The sequence below is a fragment of the Gavialis gangeticus genome, unplaced genomic scaffold (assembly GCF_001723915.1).
Source record: "Gavialis gangeticus isolate Ggan-Ray unplaced genomic scaffold, GavGan_comp1, whole genome shotgun sequence".
NCBI classification, from domain to species: domain Eukaryota; kingdom Metazoa; phylum Chordata; order Crocodylia; family Gavialidae; genus Gavialis; species Gavialis gangeticus.
In genome coordinates this window covers 25,383,747-25,400,990 of record NW_017728996.1, presented here as the reverse complement: position 1 = coordinate 25,400,990, position 17,244 = coordinate 25,383,747, and the positions used below count along the sequence as shown (strand labels likewise).

Here is a 17,244-nt window from a genome sequence, read left to right as displayed (position 1 = left end):
ATATATATATATATATATATATAGTTCAGATGCATTACTATCACTCACAAAACATTTTTCCCATGGCTTTATCCATTTCCTTTCTTGTTAGCCATAAAAATATGCAAGTACAATGCTTGGTCTATCAGTGTAGTCTAATAAGAAGTTCCTAATACACAGTTTTGCTTTTAGTCTGCATTCATATTTTGTCAAGTTAGATTAGATGGCACCAGGAGGTAGCCTATGTTTGATAACTCCTGAATTTGGATCCAGATTTTAACATTCAGACTCCTTTCTGAAGTTGTACCTCATCTTACTTCTTATTCATAGGTATTTGCAAATGACTTTTTACTTATTAAGCATCTTCAGCTGTTTGGGACCATCTCCTCTGTGGGGTGGTACAAATTCCTGAACTATAGGAATTCATCTGTAGAGGAACTAAACTCCTCTGCATGTTTGAAGTTTTTAAACTTAATTTGTCTAGCAGACATTCCAAACCAAGAGAACTGTTCCAAACTGTGAGAAGCTTTGGGCTATTACGTTAGAATGAGCACACAAACAGCAGCCTGAACTCTCTCTTGATTTTAAGTTATTGAACCATTTTAATGAAAGCATGTCAGAAGAAATGCAAATGAATGCTAATTTAGCCAAACCACATTTCTATCATCTAAAAACCATTTACAGCTGGAATGATTTAGAGCTAATCTTTCTACTTTCTGCTTGGGTACGGGCATGAAGGACGTTCACAAAATGCAATCTAATCTTAAGAGTCTCCAGAACATTACTTCAGTTATCTTTTGCCATTATTTCTCATTTACAGCAAGAGACTGTTCCCGCACCTTTTCATGCAATGTTTTAATATTGTTAGGCCTCAGGTTTGGGTAGAATGAAACCAAATACCTTGGTGCTTGGATTTAAAAAAGACTGGAAGAATGCCTCTGCCATGCAAGTTGAAAATTATGTAGGCGTTATACAGTAAGTTATGGTTCACTGTAATAATCTTATTTCCTACTGGTGTTTCTATTATTGATCCTTTGGACAGTATAAAAGCTTCTAGAAACTAACAATGAAAGTATAAATCTAGCTAGTATAATGGCTTATTGCATTAGCTTTTCATTTTGGGGATCTGTGTTCACTCATGAAGTGCCTAGGACCTGAAAGATATTTGTCCACAAGACAAAAAAAAATCACCCCTGGTTTGGCACAGCGAGCTGCATCTGTGAATGCCAAGCAGATTCAGTAGCTTTGTGGTCTGGGACCAGGACAGGAAGCAGCTACTCTGAAACATGCTCCTCCCAGGAGCACCTGAATTTCTAACTGTAAATTGGCCTACAAGCTATTCATAGATCAACCAGAATTCAAACATGCTGTATCCCACAGTGGGGACAGAATGGGCACAGTTATGAAGGGGTTACCCAATGACAGTACCACTCCTATAGGAGACACCAAGAGGGAGGATAGAGCAAATCTGGAGAAGGCCTACCCTAAGGGATGGCCTGTTTCTTATGGCTGATTCTTTATGGCAAATATCACTGGAATCCCACATATTCACATTTTCTGAATTCTGAACATTTTACTACCTGTAGTTTCTTTATCCATAACAAACAGCATATGGCCCATAATGCTCCACAGTGGCCATTAACAATGGTAGCTCTAAGTGCTTCACATGATGTAAAAGGCAACAAATGTTTTGTATAATTTCAATCATTTTAATTTTATTTTTCAGTGATGCATTTGATTTTGAGCTAGGGCTAATTATTGTCAGAACTAGCCAAGGGTTCGATATATCTCAAGTCCTCCAGGTTCAAGGTAGGTAGTGATTTAATAACTCAACCTCAGTGCATTTCAATGCTGAATACATGCTTGTTTTTAAAATTCTCATTTCCCCATGGCTTCCAAACATATACACTTGACAAATCCTGCTAACTGATCTATTGTCTTAGGCCCCTAATATATAGCCATGTAATGGCATGATAGGATCTGATCCCCAATCCCAAAAGTGCCCCCTTACATGCTGTACATACATGGGCAGAAGGTTTGGTTGTGGAGTCGGGGATCAGATCCCAGTCATACCATGACTACTTGTCAGTGCAAGAGAAGCCTGGGATCATAATCCTGGACACTCCCCTGCACCAGTGGAGTTGAAAGAATTCATCCCAGCAGACAACCAGCCGATTGTCAGCTTGGTCCCAGACTGTACCAGAGCACAGGGGATCAGAGGCACCTAGCAGGATTGGGGAAGGGGGAGCCAAAGGTCTCAGCCCCCCACCCCAGGAACTTTTACTCCCTTTGTGAAAACACTAGTGCATAGTTCTGGTAGAAAGGAAGACAACCTATTTTGGTATAGTTATTCAAGGAGCTGTGCTGTGAGGGTGAAGCAGCAATTGGGAAGGGGCACCTGGGATTGCATATGGGACAGTAGTTTCTGGGATCCACATACTTGTCTTCACTTGGTTGTTTTTTTCTTTGTAATGTGAGTATCTCACCACTTCCACATGACATTTGGTGGGTTCCACATGACATCTATCAAAAGAGATTTGGTAACACAGTAATTATTCTCTTATCTGAGAGTTTGTCCACTCACGGGAAGACATTCAACCCAGCCACGGAGATCAGTCCTGGTGTTTCCAAGAAAGAATTATTTCTCTCTTTCTGCTGTACATGACTTGGATTAAATCTATACAAAAATGAATATATATAAAGCAGAATAATGACTCTCTGCTGCCGCCTGCTGCAGGTTTGCCACTCATTTTTTCTCTGCAGTTTTCTGTTACTACACACACCAAAATGTATTAATTGTAGCAAAAGGAGAAGGTTGGGATAAAAGAATCTTAATACAAACCAGACAAAAATAAAATTAAGTGCCCATTAGGTAAGATGGGCTTTAGTACAAGGTAGCATCCAGGAACAAGACACCTGTAAGAATATTCAAGAGTTTTTTACCCCTTAAATATCTTTTTAAAAGAATTAGAGTAGATAAGCACACCGCTCCCAAACACACTGATGTGCATGGAACAGTACAGCACGGCACCATGGAGAAACAGGAAAACAGGGAACATTTCAAACTGGCCAATGCCATCTTCCTTGTTGATACCCCAAGGAGAAACACCTTTATTTTTAGTTCCTGGTAATGGAAATAGTCAAGAAACCAGTTATTTTCAATCTCTTTGTGCAGGTGCATTCTGTATGACTCCAGTTCAATAATAATAAATACCAACACAACATCCTAATCAAATAGCAAATGTTCAAAGTGTTAAAAATAGAAATGAACCAAGAATAACTAGAAATGATAACTAAGCCTATAATTCCCAGTATCATCAGCAATAACACACAAAATATATTAGGCTATGAAACAGAAAAAGAACCATTCTGTTCTACTTAAATTCAGTACATCACTATTTAAAAGAACAACTGAATTTTTTTATTTGAATAACTCTATGTTATTGGTTATCATAGTGTCCTAATAAACACAGGCACCTTGCTGTCATACTGGAGTCTGAAGGAAATAATAGCAATTCAGAGAGGCAACAGAGCTAATAACCACCAGTGGCAATACACGTGATTTGTATATACGAGTACATGTGAGTGTAATATACCAGCTAGAGATTACTCTTGTACCATATCTTACTCTAATCTGGTACACATCTTATTCTAATAAAAGTACCTTTCCTTACAAAACAGAAAGCTCATTATGGACCAACACATATACCATGGTAGTTATAATGCCCCAAAATCATATATTTAAAAAAAAAGTGGGGCGGGGGTTTCTTAGTAGAAGGCTATTTTCCCCAAGACAAAAGGAATATTTCATATTATTTTATTTACAGAATTGTTTAATTAAACCTGCTGCCTCTGCAGCTTCAAAATACATCAAAATATGAGAAAATATTCAGGTAATTTGTGTATTCTGTGGTCCTTTATTCAATGTCTACATCCAAACATTTTTTAGCATCTCTAAGTAGGAGACAGTATGGTCCTGTGCTTAGAGCAGGGGTTGAGGAAGCAGAAGACCAGGCGCTCTCTCTCAGTTTAGGGCCTGATCCACAACCAACTCAAGTCAGTAAGATGACTGTAGTGATTTCATTACACTATGGATTGGGCCCTTAGGCAATGACACAACACAGTACCTCAGTTTCATGATGCAGGAGACAACAACTTTCCTAAAATGCTCTGGTCTCTGTGAAAGGAAGAAAAATATTATTTTACTATAAATACAGTGAGACTTCTGCAACTGATCTTGTGGATTTTCAAAATAAAAAAAAAGAACAAGGCATTAATCTCATATAGAAATGCAATTGCTATGGATGTGTGCAGTACAATCTAAACTAGACATATAAACAGATCAGTTGTTTCTGGAAACCTAGTGGCCAACAAGGAGGATCCATTTCAGGGGAATTGTTACCCCAATAATTTTGTTGTACACTAATAGTCATTATAATAATGATAACTCTTAATGGTATTACAATTAGGCATTTAATTTAGTTTAAACTGTAAGTGATTTTGTCTAATGTTGGTTGGTTTTGTAATGATTTTGTCCAATGTCTAATGTTGTTTTCAATTATATAGAGGAATTAGAGAAGTTGGAACAAGAGAGGCTGGCACTAGAAACTACCATTAAAGATAATGAATTTGAAGAAGGAAGATATGGTATCCGTGGATTCTTCAACAAAGCCAGCAAGCTCAGCATTGCAAAACATGAAACTAGAAAGGGTAAGAGAAACATATATACATTTATAACGTTTCCACCGATATAAAATTATACCTTGCTTCTAAAGCAAAAGCTTTGAGGGGACAACAGTCTCCATTGATTTCAGCAGCTAGAGGTACCATTCAAAATAAACAGAACACGTTAGGGAGATGGTCTAGTGAAGGAATGATAGGGGGCCTGGGCTAGCAGTACATTTCCCCTGTATAAATGTTTTGCTGAGACGGCTTTTTAACGAGGTTTATAGTGACCTCTGCTGGTAGAAGATGATATTACCTATTACAGGACTCCTATTTGTTTCTTTAGAACACACACCTTGTTTTTTTTCTAATTTTAAAATCGGATTGACAATCTAATTGACATGCAACATAGATCAACAATTTAGTTTTTACAGAGATACCATTTCCCTGTAATGTCAGAAAAGGAATGATATGCATCCCCTCGTTTTTGTGCAATCAGACTCATGCTTTGTGGTACACTGGAAACTACACACACAAAGCAATAAGCACAGAGTGAAAAGATGAAAATATGGGTGCTAAAGATAACTATAGTTCAATGACCCAATGACACTATTATAATAAAGGAGTGTGTGTGTGTGTGTGTGTGTGTGTGTGTGTGTGTGTGTATGGACTGAAAGAAAATATACAGCTAACAATTAATCATCACAAAGTCTTAGTAGTATAGAGTGATGGGACCTAGTGTATAAAATATATTCAGGCTGTAATCAAACCAATGCAAAATTTGTTTGTCATTTCAAAAAAGGATATAGCATAATTAGAAGATATGCAGAGAAGGGCAACAAAGATGATCAAGGGGATGAAGCAGTTGCTGTATTAGAAACCTAAAAAGGCTAGGACTCTTCAACTGGTAAAGAAGGGTGAGCGGGGGGATATGATAGATCTATAAAATCATGAAGGATATGGAAAAAACAAAGAGGTAACTGTTATTTACCAAGTCCCATAATACTAGAAATAGCATAAAATACTATAAATTAGCATAAAACAAGTTCAAAACAAATGGGGAAGGGGTTGGGGGTTTTTTTTTTTTTTGCTTTGTTTTGTTGGGGTTTTTTTACACATGCCTTAGTTAACTAGGGGCAGGCGGTCGGAGTAGATGGCCCACTGGGGTCCCTTCCGACCCTAAAATCTATTCATCTAAATCTATGAATCTGCAGAAGATACAATGAGGTTCAAAAAGGGATTCATGGAAAACAAACCCATTGATAGGTACTTGGGGACATTCTCTGTTGTTCCCAGATCAATGATGGATGATGCCAGGGAGGGTCTGACAGGGGATGGATTACACTAGATGTGCCATGTACATATACTCCCCTGCTAAAGCACCTACCACTTGCTACTTTTGGAGACAGGTTGCTAGATGTGCTAGGCGAACCATTGCTCTGATCCAGTATGGCACCTATTCACAATTGCAAGGAGATTATAGTAATGGTCCATTAGAAACTTTCTGCTCTTGCAAAGTATCTAAAAATACAGAGACTATATCTGTATGTTTTCCTTATATAGCAAGAAATCCACAGACTGATAACAGAAGATGTACTAATTTTGTGCTTGGCAGTGTTCCATTCATTTTCCAAACTAGAGCAGAATTTACTTTTGCAATAAATGCTACCAAACTAGGTACCTCCTGCTTCAATTAATCTTTTTCCTTTTTTTCAGTCCTGAAAGGTACAGAGAAAATACATAACACATTTCATTCACTCACCTTGTTGAATAGAAAAATACATGATACTAGTAAACAGATTTGTAAACAAAATGGAAAGACAAATATACCTTCCTTCCCCAGAGTCATTAGAACTCCCGACATAGGTGCCATAGCTACAAAGGAAAGCAGATAGTATTAATATAATTATCTTGTCAAAACTGGGAACACTGGAAGACTGAACAAAGCATCTTCTAAACTTAATACATCAGAGAAAAACCTCTAAAGAAGCCTGTCTGCTACATTTTAAATAATATTCTGACATTGTCTCTTTGAAATTACTGAAGAGAGTCAATAATAATAAAGTCAAATGCTTCAAAGGGTGGAATGAGAAATGGTATCATTAGTATATAGACAAAAATGTGCATTCTAGATATAGACATTTTTTCTAGATACAGTCAATTTTTCAACAATATTTTTATTATCACAAAGAACTTAAGTGGGAGAATATGTCCTCCACACATATTTATGTTTCACTTCAGCTCTCACTAAATCTAGTTTGTTGCCCTTTATCCTACTTCATAATGTATTTATGGGCGTTCTATATTTTATAGCATACTAATGTGATTGAAATATCAAAAATCAATAAATAAAATAGATTGTAATTTACTCTGGCACATTTCCTAATTATCTTCCAGCATTTCATGAATATCCAGGTTACAGTACTTTATCTCATACACAAGTTGGATACCTTCTACACCTTGTTGCAATAAGGTCATGATAAGACAAAAATTTACACTTGGGAGCAACTTTATTCCTAGTAGTTCCTGTGGAAGTTATGCATGCTGATGTATTATGGTTCAGGGGATAATTTGTACAGTAAGCTTCGTAAGATTAGGCCCTTAGCATCAGGTTACCAAGTCAGTCCCAGTACCTCCAACAGATGCGATTAAAAGCATGCCCGAAACGATATTAAAGTAAACATTTACACACATGCTGAACTTTAAACTAGAGAATCCAATGAGTCAAAGAAGGTTCATGTGGTGACAAATCAAAGCAGAGTCCCTTATGACATCCTTTATGTTTCCACATCTTTCTAACAAAGCATCGCAATATGTTTTCGTGAGATACTGACTCAAATACTTTCACTGTGCTGTGACTGGGAGGATGTCTCCAGATTTGCTCTTTTGCTTTACATACATGGGCTGATTTAAAACAGATGTATAAGTGTATTGTAGGCTTGTGAAATGTATCATTTCAATGCCTTATCTATATAATGATTAATGGTGAAAAACAGAATAAGAAAGCAGAGGATAAGAAACTAATCCATAGCTTTATATCTCCATATTTAAAAGCTAGCATATATTTTTAATTCATAACAAGCTCTTGTGAGACTTGACAACCTTTCACTAATTTTTTACTCCATGTGAAATTAATTCCCAAAAAGAAAATACAAAGGGGAAAAAAAACAAAAACAAAAAACACCTACTCTCCAGATGCTTTCCTCCCTGCTTTTTCTCCTAAAATTATTTTGCTTCTATTTTTAAAAGGAAAGATACACATTTTTCTCTCTCATTCCAGACAGCAACATTAACACAATCCAGTCAATCCACATGGGTGAATTTAATCAGAGGCTGCTAGAAGCCAGCAGTCAGTTTAAAAAGAAGCACGGAAAAGGTACAATTGACGTCTGGTGGCTGTTTGATGATGGAGGTAAGGGATACAAAAGAGCGCTATAGGGAGAAAGACTTCTATGTTGACAAGTATAAATATACTAGCCAAATGCCCATCAAGAATGATGGGGGGAGGCAGGCAGGGATGGAGCACCACCACCCACCACCCTGCGCTGCCACCACCTCCCAGGAGCAGGGGTAGGGGAAGCTTGGCCCGTTGTCCCCTCCATCCCTCTCCACCAGCACCGTGCCACTGTTGCCTCCAGTGCTGCTAGCCTTGCTCCCCCACTCCATCCCCTCCATCATGGCAGTGCTCCGCACTCTGATTGGTTGTTTCTGCTCCAAGAGTGTTATGGACAGACAGACAGATGGATTAAGCCCTTTATTAATTAAGAATACTTGGGAACTTATGCAAACGATTGCATACTTTTTTTTTTAACATGGCTTAAAAATGTAGAGCAAAAATATATTTGGTGGTATCAAATAAAGGAGAGGACTTTGTTTTTACCATGCATTGTATTTATTTGATCTTTGTGTGAATTAACGTTTTCCAGGTTTAACTATCCTAATTCCCTATATTCTTACTATCCGGAAAAAGTGGAAGGATTGTAAGTTAAGGATCTTCACTGGAGGAAAGGTCAACCGGATTGAAGATGAAAAACTAGGGTAAACATAACTGTTTTTTTTCCCTGACAGCTTGAGATGCTTTGATTGCTTACGAAGAGAATCTCTCAAGGGCAGTAAGCTAAACATCTCTGAACACGACCAACTTGTTTACTTTGGAAAGCAATGGGATCATAGGAAAGTGGGGCTGGAAGTGACCCTTTGAGGTCATCTAGTTCAGCCCATGGCTCAAGCCAGGATCATCCCTGAATAATAAAATGATATAGTTTAGGCAACATTATCCAGCACTTGGGAAAGTCCTAAGGATCATCACTAATCAATCCAAATAACTATTAAAATAGAAAAGGATTGCATACATGGGGTATGCTCCAACAGCCCATGTACCCTTCTTAGAGAATGATATTTTTCAATCAGTAAGGAGAAAAATCATTGTATTTTAGAGGGTTTATACACTTCTGCTTAATTATCAAGAAAAACTTCAGTTGAAGTTTCCCAGACACACATGCTGTAGCTAGCTCATAAAAATGGAGTAATTTACATATATAAACTTTTAAGAGTTTAAGACTAAGTCATTTTACTCAGCTTTCTAAACCATCAAGATCACCAGGCCATAGTTTGCCTTCAATCCATGCACAAAAGGTGTCAGCATATTTTCACCATCATTTAGATACCTTTCCTTATAAAGCTCTTTATAGATGATAGACACAATCACTTAATCTGCCATGCAGAGACATACAATTTGCGTACAATATAATACATTCAATTTTCAATGGAATTCAGCAACTGTTTAACACAGAGCAGCAAAACTATTCACTCAAATTTCAAACAGCACTTACAGAAAGAGGAAAAGAAAGAAGAAAATAAGAGGAGAGAGTTGTTTTATATCCACTCCTTGACTTAACTAATCAGCAATAAACTTGTCATACAAATCTAAGCTAATCAAGCTATTTCTGCTATAAGTTGGGAAGAAGGAAAGATAGGTACACTTACTATATTTCTGTTTGGAAATTTTTGAAGGTGTTCAGATACTGTAGTAATGGGTCAATAAATATAAAACACATAGCTTGACATAATCCCAAGTATTATATATCTGCCTTATGTGCCAACATCCAGTCTGTACTACCAACATTGTATTTAGCACGCAGAACTCCTGTTGACAGCTCTGACAGAAATCTTCAGCGTGGCCCAGAGGAGACAATGCAGTTCTATTGCTCTTTGTACTTAGCAAGTCCTTCACAATTAAAAAATAAAATAAAAAAGGATTGGAATATCAATATTTTCTTAAAATATAAGCAGATGTTGCTCTCTCATTCTTTTGTTCCCTGTACCTTTTTGCAATTCCTATTGATCTTCAGCTAAATAAGAAAGTTAGTACATATCATGTCCATCAAATTCTGTAACTGAAAACAGAAACACTAAGTAAAGCTTTTAAACTACCTTGTAAAATTAAATATGAGACAATTGCTTTTGATGTCTTAACCAATTTATGAGTGGTCTTTGATTCAAGTACTTAAAAATGCAGGGATGAAGTGTTCTCCCTTTTGTTTTCAGGATGGCTTCACTTCTAAGCAAATTCAGAATAAAATTTGCTGACATTAATATCATTTGTGACATCAATATGAAACCTAACAAAGAGAGGTAAGAAACATTTCCAAAATCCATTATTTATCTGCAGTTCTTTGTCTAGGACTTGCTTCTTTTATACCGATCATAAAAGATATCAAAGGAAGAGAATGCCATGACCTTAATTACAATGATTTTCCAAAAAAATCAAGAGCACTAAAGGAAAAGCCTTTAAAAATCACAGTACAAAGGCCAATATTGTAAAGCAGTCATCCACTTTATATTATACTAATAAGACTTAATTTTAATATGAAGGCTAATTAGAGACTCTCAGTTATGACCCACTGAATTTAACAGACATTATTTTATGATTACTTTTTATATCCACTTTGGTTTCCACAGCCTTGACTTCACCAGACTGAAGTTCTTTTGTAGACCCATCTTCCCCTCACTTTCATAGACCTTTAGATTTCACTCTGCCCAGGCATTCAGTAGCATTCCGCCTTTTAACTAAATACATACACTCCTCCTTTCCCTAGAGCACTCTGCCATCACTTAAACTTAATAAAGGTAGGAATGCATATGTTCTCATATGTTATGAGGTGATATCTTTTATTAGACCAACTAAATATTTGCAAAAAAAATTTTTATTTGCAAACTTTTGGACTTGTGTGCCCTTCCTCAGGCAAAGGAAAATGCACAGATTGTAACATTTCTCCAAGAGGAGCCTAAAACATCTTTCGATTCTTCTGTGCAACATGAAGTTTCATTTCTACCTGGGAGAAATATTACAGTCTGTGCATTCTTCTTTGCCTAAGGAAGGGCACGTGAGCCCCAAAGCTTGCAAATAAAGACATTTTTTTCAACTATTTAGTTGATCTAATAACAGATATTGCCTCTACCAAGAGTTCTGAATATTTCTGCCTGTAGACCAATGTGGCTAAAACCCATATCCCTCATATGTTATGTGCATTTACTCTGAAGATAAATTAGATAAAAAACAGAATTGGTAATAGTCAAGAATTTCCACCTCCAACCACTTTGGCCACAGATATTCAAGAGCCATACCAATATTAAATGTTTTTTCTGTCCATGGCAAACTAGAAGACTTCTGGCCTTCACAACCTCTTCACATTTTTCTAGCATTATATTTTGCTGTTTCAGCTGACAGCTAATCCCAGTTCTGTAAGGTAAATGTTCGTTCTCTTTTCTTGGGGAGGAGGGGAAGAGGGGGCAGGAATCAAAAACAAAAACTGGATTTCTGTTGAATTTACCCAAAACTGAATGGACCCCACACAAAGCTGTCTTCCCAAGTCATTTTAAGACTTAATTTCCAAAATGTAGCCCTACCTACTTAATCTACTCTCCTCATCTATGTTTAGAGAAAGATAGATCTACTCCTATCTGCAATGGGCATTTCAGTTCCTGGTACAAAACATCTCCCAGATCATCAAGAAGCTTCATGAAACTACATACCTTACCTTCCCTCTTTTTACTCTCCAGCCTATTTCCTGGGCTCTGCAGATATAATACTTTTTATTTTCTGTTCTACTCACCTATCTTTATTGATCTTCTGGTGCAAACATGGGCAAATCACTTAGCTGCATTGTGTGTAAAATGGTAACAACAATATTTGGCTTAAATCATTAATATTCATTGCTTTTCATATCTTCAGGTGAGATGCATTATAGAATATGTTATACTTTTAAGAACAAAAGTGGGATGTACCAACCAACATAGCTGGTACCAACATTTTTGAAAAAGCAGCAAAACCACTTAAAAAGAAACAAGACTAAGAACTGTACAGAAGATTGCTTCCTGGTAGTAACTGAGTAATGATGTTCCAGAAGCACCAGACATTTGCAATGTAAATCAACAGAACTGCATTTGGTGTTTATAGTCAGAGCAAATGCACTTGAAAGATCAGCATCGATTGTAACACTTGCAACAGTGACGTACACCTTCCCCTAACCTGTGTATTAATCCCATTCATTTTATTAAGAGGTAAAAGGGATATTATCATGTGTATAAAACACAGCAATTAGGGAATATGTCCAGAGTCACAAAATAAATTTATGGGACAGTTGGGTATTAAACCTAGATCGTAAGTCCCAACTCCAGAGCCTTCCCTATAAAACTTCCTGTTAAATGCATCATTGTGTTAAATTTACACTATCTTGGTGCTATCTTCATTAAGGCTATGTTCACATCAGTCAGGTGACCAGTCTAATTAGTTCTACAAATCTCTGAATAAACAACAGCATTGACAGGGTGTTCTGTATTCTTTTTTTTTTAATTTGTTAACTAAAATTTTGAAGTTTGCAATTATACTGCAATACATTTCTGGATCTTAGACTACATTGAAACCAGGAAAGGCTTGTTGTACATTCTCAGTACGGACTGTGGTTCCAATGCAGCCCATAAATACATCTGTGTAACCTCACTGCAGTGGTCTTGCATAGATGCGACTGTGAGCACAATTAAGTTCATAACATTAAAAAGATTTTGCACATCACTCAGCTACAGTTTTGCAGTCTGCAGGGCCTGTCACAGAGTATCTGTAAAATAATGAGTTAGTATCCTGCTGTGAGGCCTCCTTTGTAATTCCTGTTTCAGCTGGAAATTCTTTGAAGAGATGATTGAACCATATCGCCTCCATGAAAGCTGCAAAGATTTAACAACCGCTGAGAAATTAAAGAGAGAGGCTCCATGGAAAATTACAGATGCAGAGCTGGAAGCATTCAAGGAGAAGGTAAATTCTTCACACTGAAGAAGCTAGAGAACATATTTGAAAAACCAGCCTAAGAACATGGAACGTGTCATTGCTGATTTTCAGGAATTGGCTTTCTCTTGTATTGCTATTCCACTGTGGTGGAAAGCTGTGGTGAGTCCTCACCTGGAGTCTTCAATATGTCATTGGACTTTTTACTGGACAGGAAAAGACACTTTCTAGGAGATGTTTGAAGAAGCACTGCTTCATGGAGCAAAAAAACAAGAGGGTTGTACAGATGAGGGCAGGCTAGAGGCTGGGCCACAACATTTAAAGAGAACCATGATGTTTTAGATACTTACAGTTACAACACCCCAAAGTTTACTAAACTCAAGCTCCAATACAACATGATACAGAGAGAGCCACAACCAGGAAACCATACTTTCTAATGGAATCTGATTTTTTTCCCCCCACAGAGTTACCGCCAGGTCCGTCTAAATGAACTGCTACAAGAACATTCAAGGGGTGCTAATCTCATTGTCCTGTAAGTTACACAATTTTGATGCAGATAATAAACTAGCAAGAGAGCAGGGATTTCTAGATAAAAGCAACAGAAAGGCTGGGGTTAATTTATTTGTAGTGGACCTGACCTCTGTCCAAAGGTGGCCAATTTACTACTTAACTTCCTTTTAAATCTGTTTTGAAGACTCTAGAGCAGGGGTGGCCAACTGTAGCATGGGTGCCACAACTGGCACAGGCAGCCACTGTGTACAGCATGTGGCAGATTGGGGAGGGGACAGGCAGCACAGTGACAGCTGGGCCGGAAGCTGAGAGCAGTGTTAAACTAGGCAGGGAGCACAGGGCAAGAAGCAGAAAAAGGAGAAGATCAGATAGGGGAAAAGGATCAGGGTAGCATTTGCGGTGGATCTGGGACTAACTCATGGCACACCTGCCAAAAAGGTTGGCCCTCACTGCTGGAGAGGGACTCAAGCAGTGCAGAAACCTTGACTGCTTCTCAGGGTAGAGCTGGATGTCAGAGCCTTACTTAAGAGTTCTCATCTATTTTTGGATCCCTTTCAAAACCAGAAGGGCAGCAACTGTTATGTTCTAATTGTTATGTGTGAACAAGCTGAGAATGATTCAAATTTAACAAAACGGCTCCAATTTTAGCCCTGGATAAAGCACAACATATTTCCTCTTTGTTTATTCAGAGATGTGGTTACTTACTCTGGTGGCAAACATTTTTTATTTGCTTTCATTATTATTAACAGTGTCAAGTCACCCGAGATATGTATTAGAGAAAGAAAGGATCCTTTCATAGTTTATATGACATGAACAGACTTGTTAGCTTAGGTCCAGAATACTGGACCAGCCGACTTCAGCCTGCAAAATCCATCAAGGACAAAGAAACTGCTCATGTTTACTTAGAGTAGAATTTGGTCTAAAGAATACTGAAGCAAACATCTAAGAGCAAGCAAGCTGTACTTTCTGTTCCCACACTGGTTCAAGAATGGCAATTAGACAAACCTCTTACTTACAAACTAAACAAGTGGAATCAACAAAATGAACACGCACGGAACTGCATGAAGGTTATTGTTAGGATCATTTTTCAGAGTAGAACCACAGCACGGCACATGAACCAACTTTGGTTACTGTTTTACAGCGTGCAGAGAAACTTCTACCTCTGTTGTTGATTCAATCTCCTGAAAGGGAAATTTCATATACAGAATATTTGGAAAAACTAGCTTACACTGTAGAACCCACATATCACAGTAATAAGCTATTACGAAATAATTTAGAATAATTGATAACATGCCAATGGAATGTAAGATTTGTACATTTTATACTTTCTCTCTTGGTTTTTAGTCAAACTAGACATGGAGCTAATATGTGATTCTATGGTCTGCCTCCTGCAAGCATTCCTGTGCCGCCTAGCCTTTCTGTTATGAGTAATCCCACTGATTCCAGTAGGACTATTCACATTAGTAAAGTTAAGCACCTATGTATTTGCAAGATACAGTGTTGGATCCACACTTCATAAGATGAGCATTTTGAATGTTAATGATCAGGCTACATGACTGGTTTAAGTTGAGGGTTTTCTACTTAAGATAGTACATACCAAGATTCATATTATCTGGGTTATCCTATATGGACAACATTAATTTCATTACTCTCTTTATGTCAACAGGAGTCTACCAGTGGCAAGAAAAGGAGTTGTGTCTGATCACCTATATATGGCTTGGTTAGAAATTCTCTCAAAAAACCTCCCTCCAATCTTACTAGTTAGGGGCAACCATAAAAATGTACTAACTTTCTACTCTTAATAAAATGTACATGCATACATTCTAAGAGTCTGATTTCAGCACATGCATTTTTAAAGGTCAGTGATAAAGTTAACCTAAAAGTTGTTTTCAAGCCATTGCCTGCCAACTATCTGTTCTGGAAACCCCTTTGAATTTGACGATCGGCTGCAGTCCAGACCTACCCTGGCCTTTTCCCACTTTCTATCCCTCCTTTTCTGCAATATATTTGAGCATCCAAGTCTTGAGTATAGAAGCTCACAGAGCCCCATTGGGGATGCATGTTGGCAGCAGGGGGCAAGCAATGGCTGTTAACTCCTACAGCCATTACTCACCCCACTTCTACCCCCATGTCTGGATCTCACCTACAAGGTCAGTCTAGAATCCAGCCCAAGGAGCCAGCAAGTTTTATATCTGCTTGAAAAGGTTTAGACCCAGAATTGGAACTACTGATGAAAAAATGTCCTTCTAATGATAAATGTCCTTTTTCAAAATCCAGTTGTATATCACACATCTGTAACCAAATATGAAAAAGTACACTGTTTAATTTTAGATGCCTTGGGAGTCTGCTACTGTAGAGACAATTAACAGTCCAATAGGAGCATCATAAATTATCTAAACAACTTTGAGAATGGTACTGATGAAGTACAGGAGAACAGCACTGGCAAAAAAGGACCTGATAATTTAATATGGCATAAGTATAACTTACTATATCTTGTTTAATTTTTCTAATTATATAATTGCTCAAATAACAGATTATATATGTCCTGTGTCTGAGTACAAATCTGGTTTTGAACATATGTGGCTTAAAACTCTACCAAATATCTTTGCAGCTGTTGAAAATACATTATATGCACATTGGCTTCTGACTAGCTGATGAACAAGAATTTTGAAACTAACTTTTCAGTCTGTCAAATTAAATGTATGACTGCAGTAATCACATGTGGTTATGAAAGAGATTTCAAAGAGAGGTTAATGAAATACTGCACTAAGTCAATTATGTTTTGCTCCGTTCATGTTGTTTTACCCAAACATCTAATCTTGCATGATTCAGAAGATTAAATTTTACATTGATTTGGTAAACTGATAAGAAAATGTAAAATAAACTTGACTTTTAGTCCTAATTTGAATATCTTAATTTTCCTAATCTACACAGACTATTTCTGTTAAATATTTTAACTTGAAATAATGAAATAAAAGAGTTCATTAAATTGTGCCTTATCATTTTTTCTATTGCATGCCTGTAATAGTACAGTGCTACCTTAGCTCACTCTTCAGCATTAAAAATAGAAAGGAAATATGTACAATTTCCATTTAAATTATAAATCACTAAAATGTGGTTTCTTTAACTACTACAGTTCTGTGACTCCTATGGAGAAAATCTGGCCTCACCAAAGCCAGTGAGACAAGGATCTTCCATGCCAAAGAAATAGATCCTTAGCTGATGTAAGATGCAAGTCCACTGAATAATTGATGTCATCTGAAGGTTTACCCCTCATTATCCAAAGGCAGCACGTTTGGTATTCACATTTCTCGAATTTCATATCAACAGTGCTGCAGAACATGACAACTGAACCCAATGTTTCCATGTTTTCCTTTCTTCCATATATTAAAGGTAGTAAATGGAATATTGATATGGCCTCAGTGTTCACTTCCTTTGCTTTTCAAGCAAATCCCGGGATGTCATTCTCCCCTTGTACTCGGCCTTGGTGAGGCCGCAGCTGGAGTACTGCAACCAGTTTTGGGCTCCACAATTCAAAAAGGATGTGGAGAGAAGAGCCATGTGCATGATCAGAGGTCAGGAAAACAGACCTTACAACAACAGGCTGAGAGCCATGGGGCTCTTTAGCCTGGAAAAGCGCAGGCTCAGGGGTGATCTGATGGCCACCTATAAGTTTATCAGGGGTGACCACCAGTATCTGGGGGAAGGTTTGCTCACTAGAGCGCCCCAAGGGATGACGAGATCGAACGGTCATAAACTACTACAAGACCATTTTAGGCTGGACATAAGGAAGAATTTCTTTACTGTCT

General features: G+C 37.5%; 1 protein-coding gene across 4 annotated transcripts in view; it reads left to right on the top strand.

Annotated features, from left to right (window-relative positions):
• SLC12A1 (solute carrier family 12 member 1) overlaps positions 1–16,427 on the top strand; it is an 80,845-nt gene extending 64,418 nt beyond the window's left edge. For all 4 annotated transcript variants that reach the window (XM_019504184.1, XM_019504186.1, XM_019504185.1 and 1 more), the window contains 9 exons: positions 848–954; positions 1,706–1,788; positions 4,546–4,689; positions 7,925–8,056; positions 8,571–8,682; positions 10,192–10,278; positions 12,820–12,955; positions 13,390–13,457; positions 15,102–16,427. In XM_019504184.1, the coding sequence (XP_019359729.1) occupies positions 848–954; positions 1,706–1,788; positions 4,546–4,689; positions 7,925–8,056; positions 8,571–8,682; positions 10,192–10,278; positions 12,820–12,955; positions 13,390–13,457; positions 15,102–15,237 (1,005 nt within the window). In that variant the 3' untranslated portion in view covers positions 15,238–16,427. The remainder of the gene's footprint in view (positions 1–847; positions 955–1,705; positions 1,789–4,545; positions 4,690–7,924; positions 8,057–8,570; positions 8,683–10,191; positions 10,279–12,819; positions 12,956–13,389; positions 13,458–15,101) is intronic.
• The last annotated feature ends 817 nt before the right edge of the window (positions 16,428–17,244 follow it).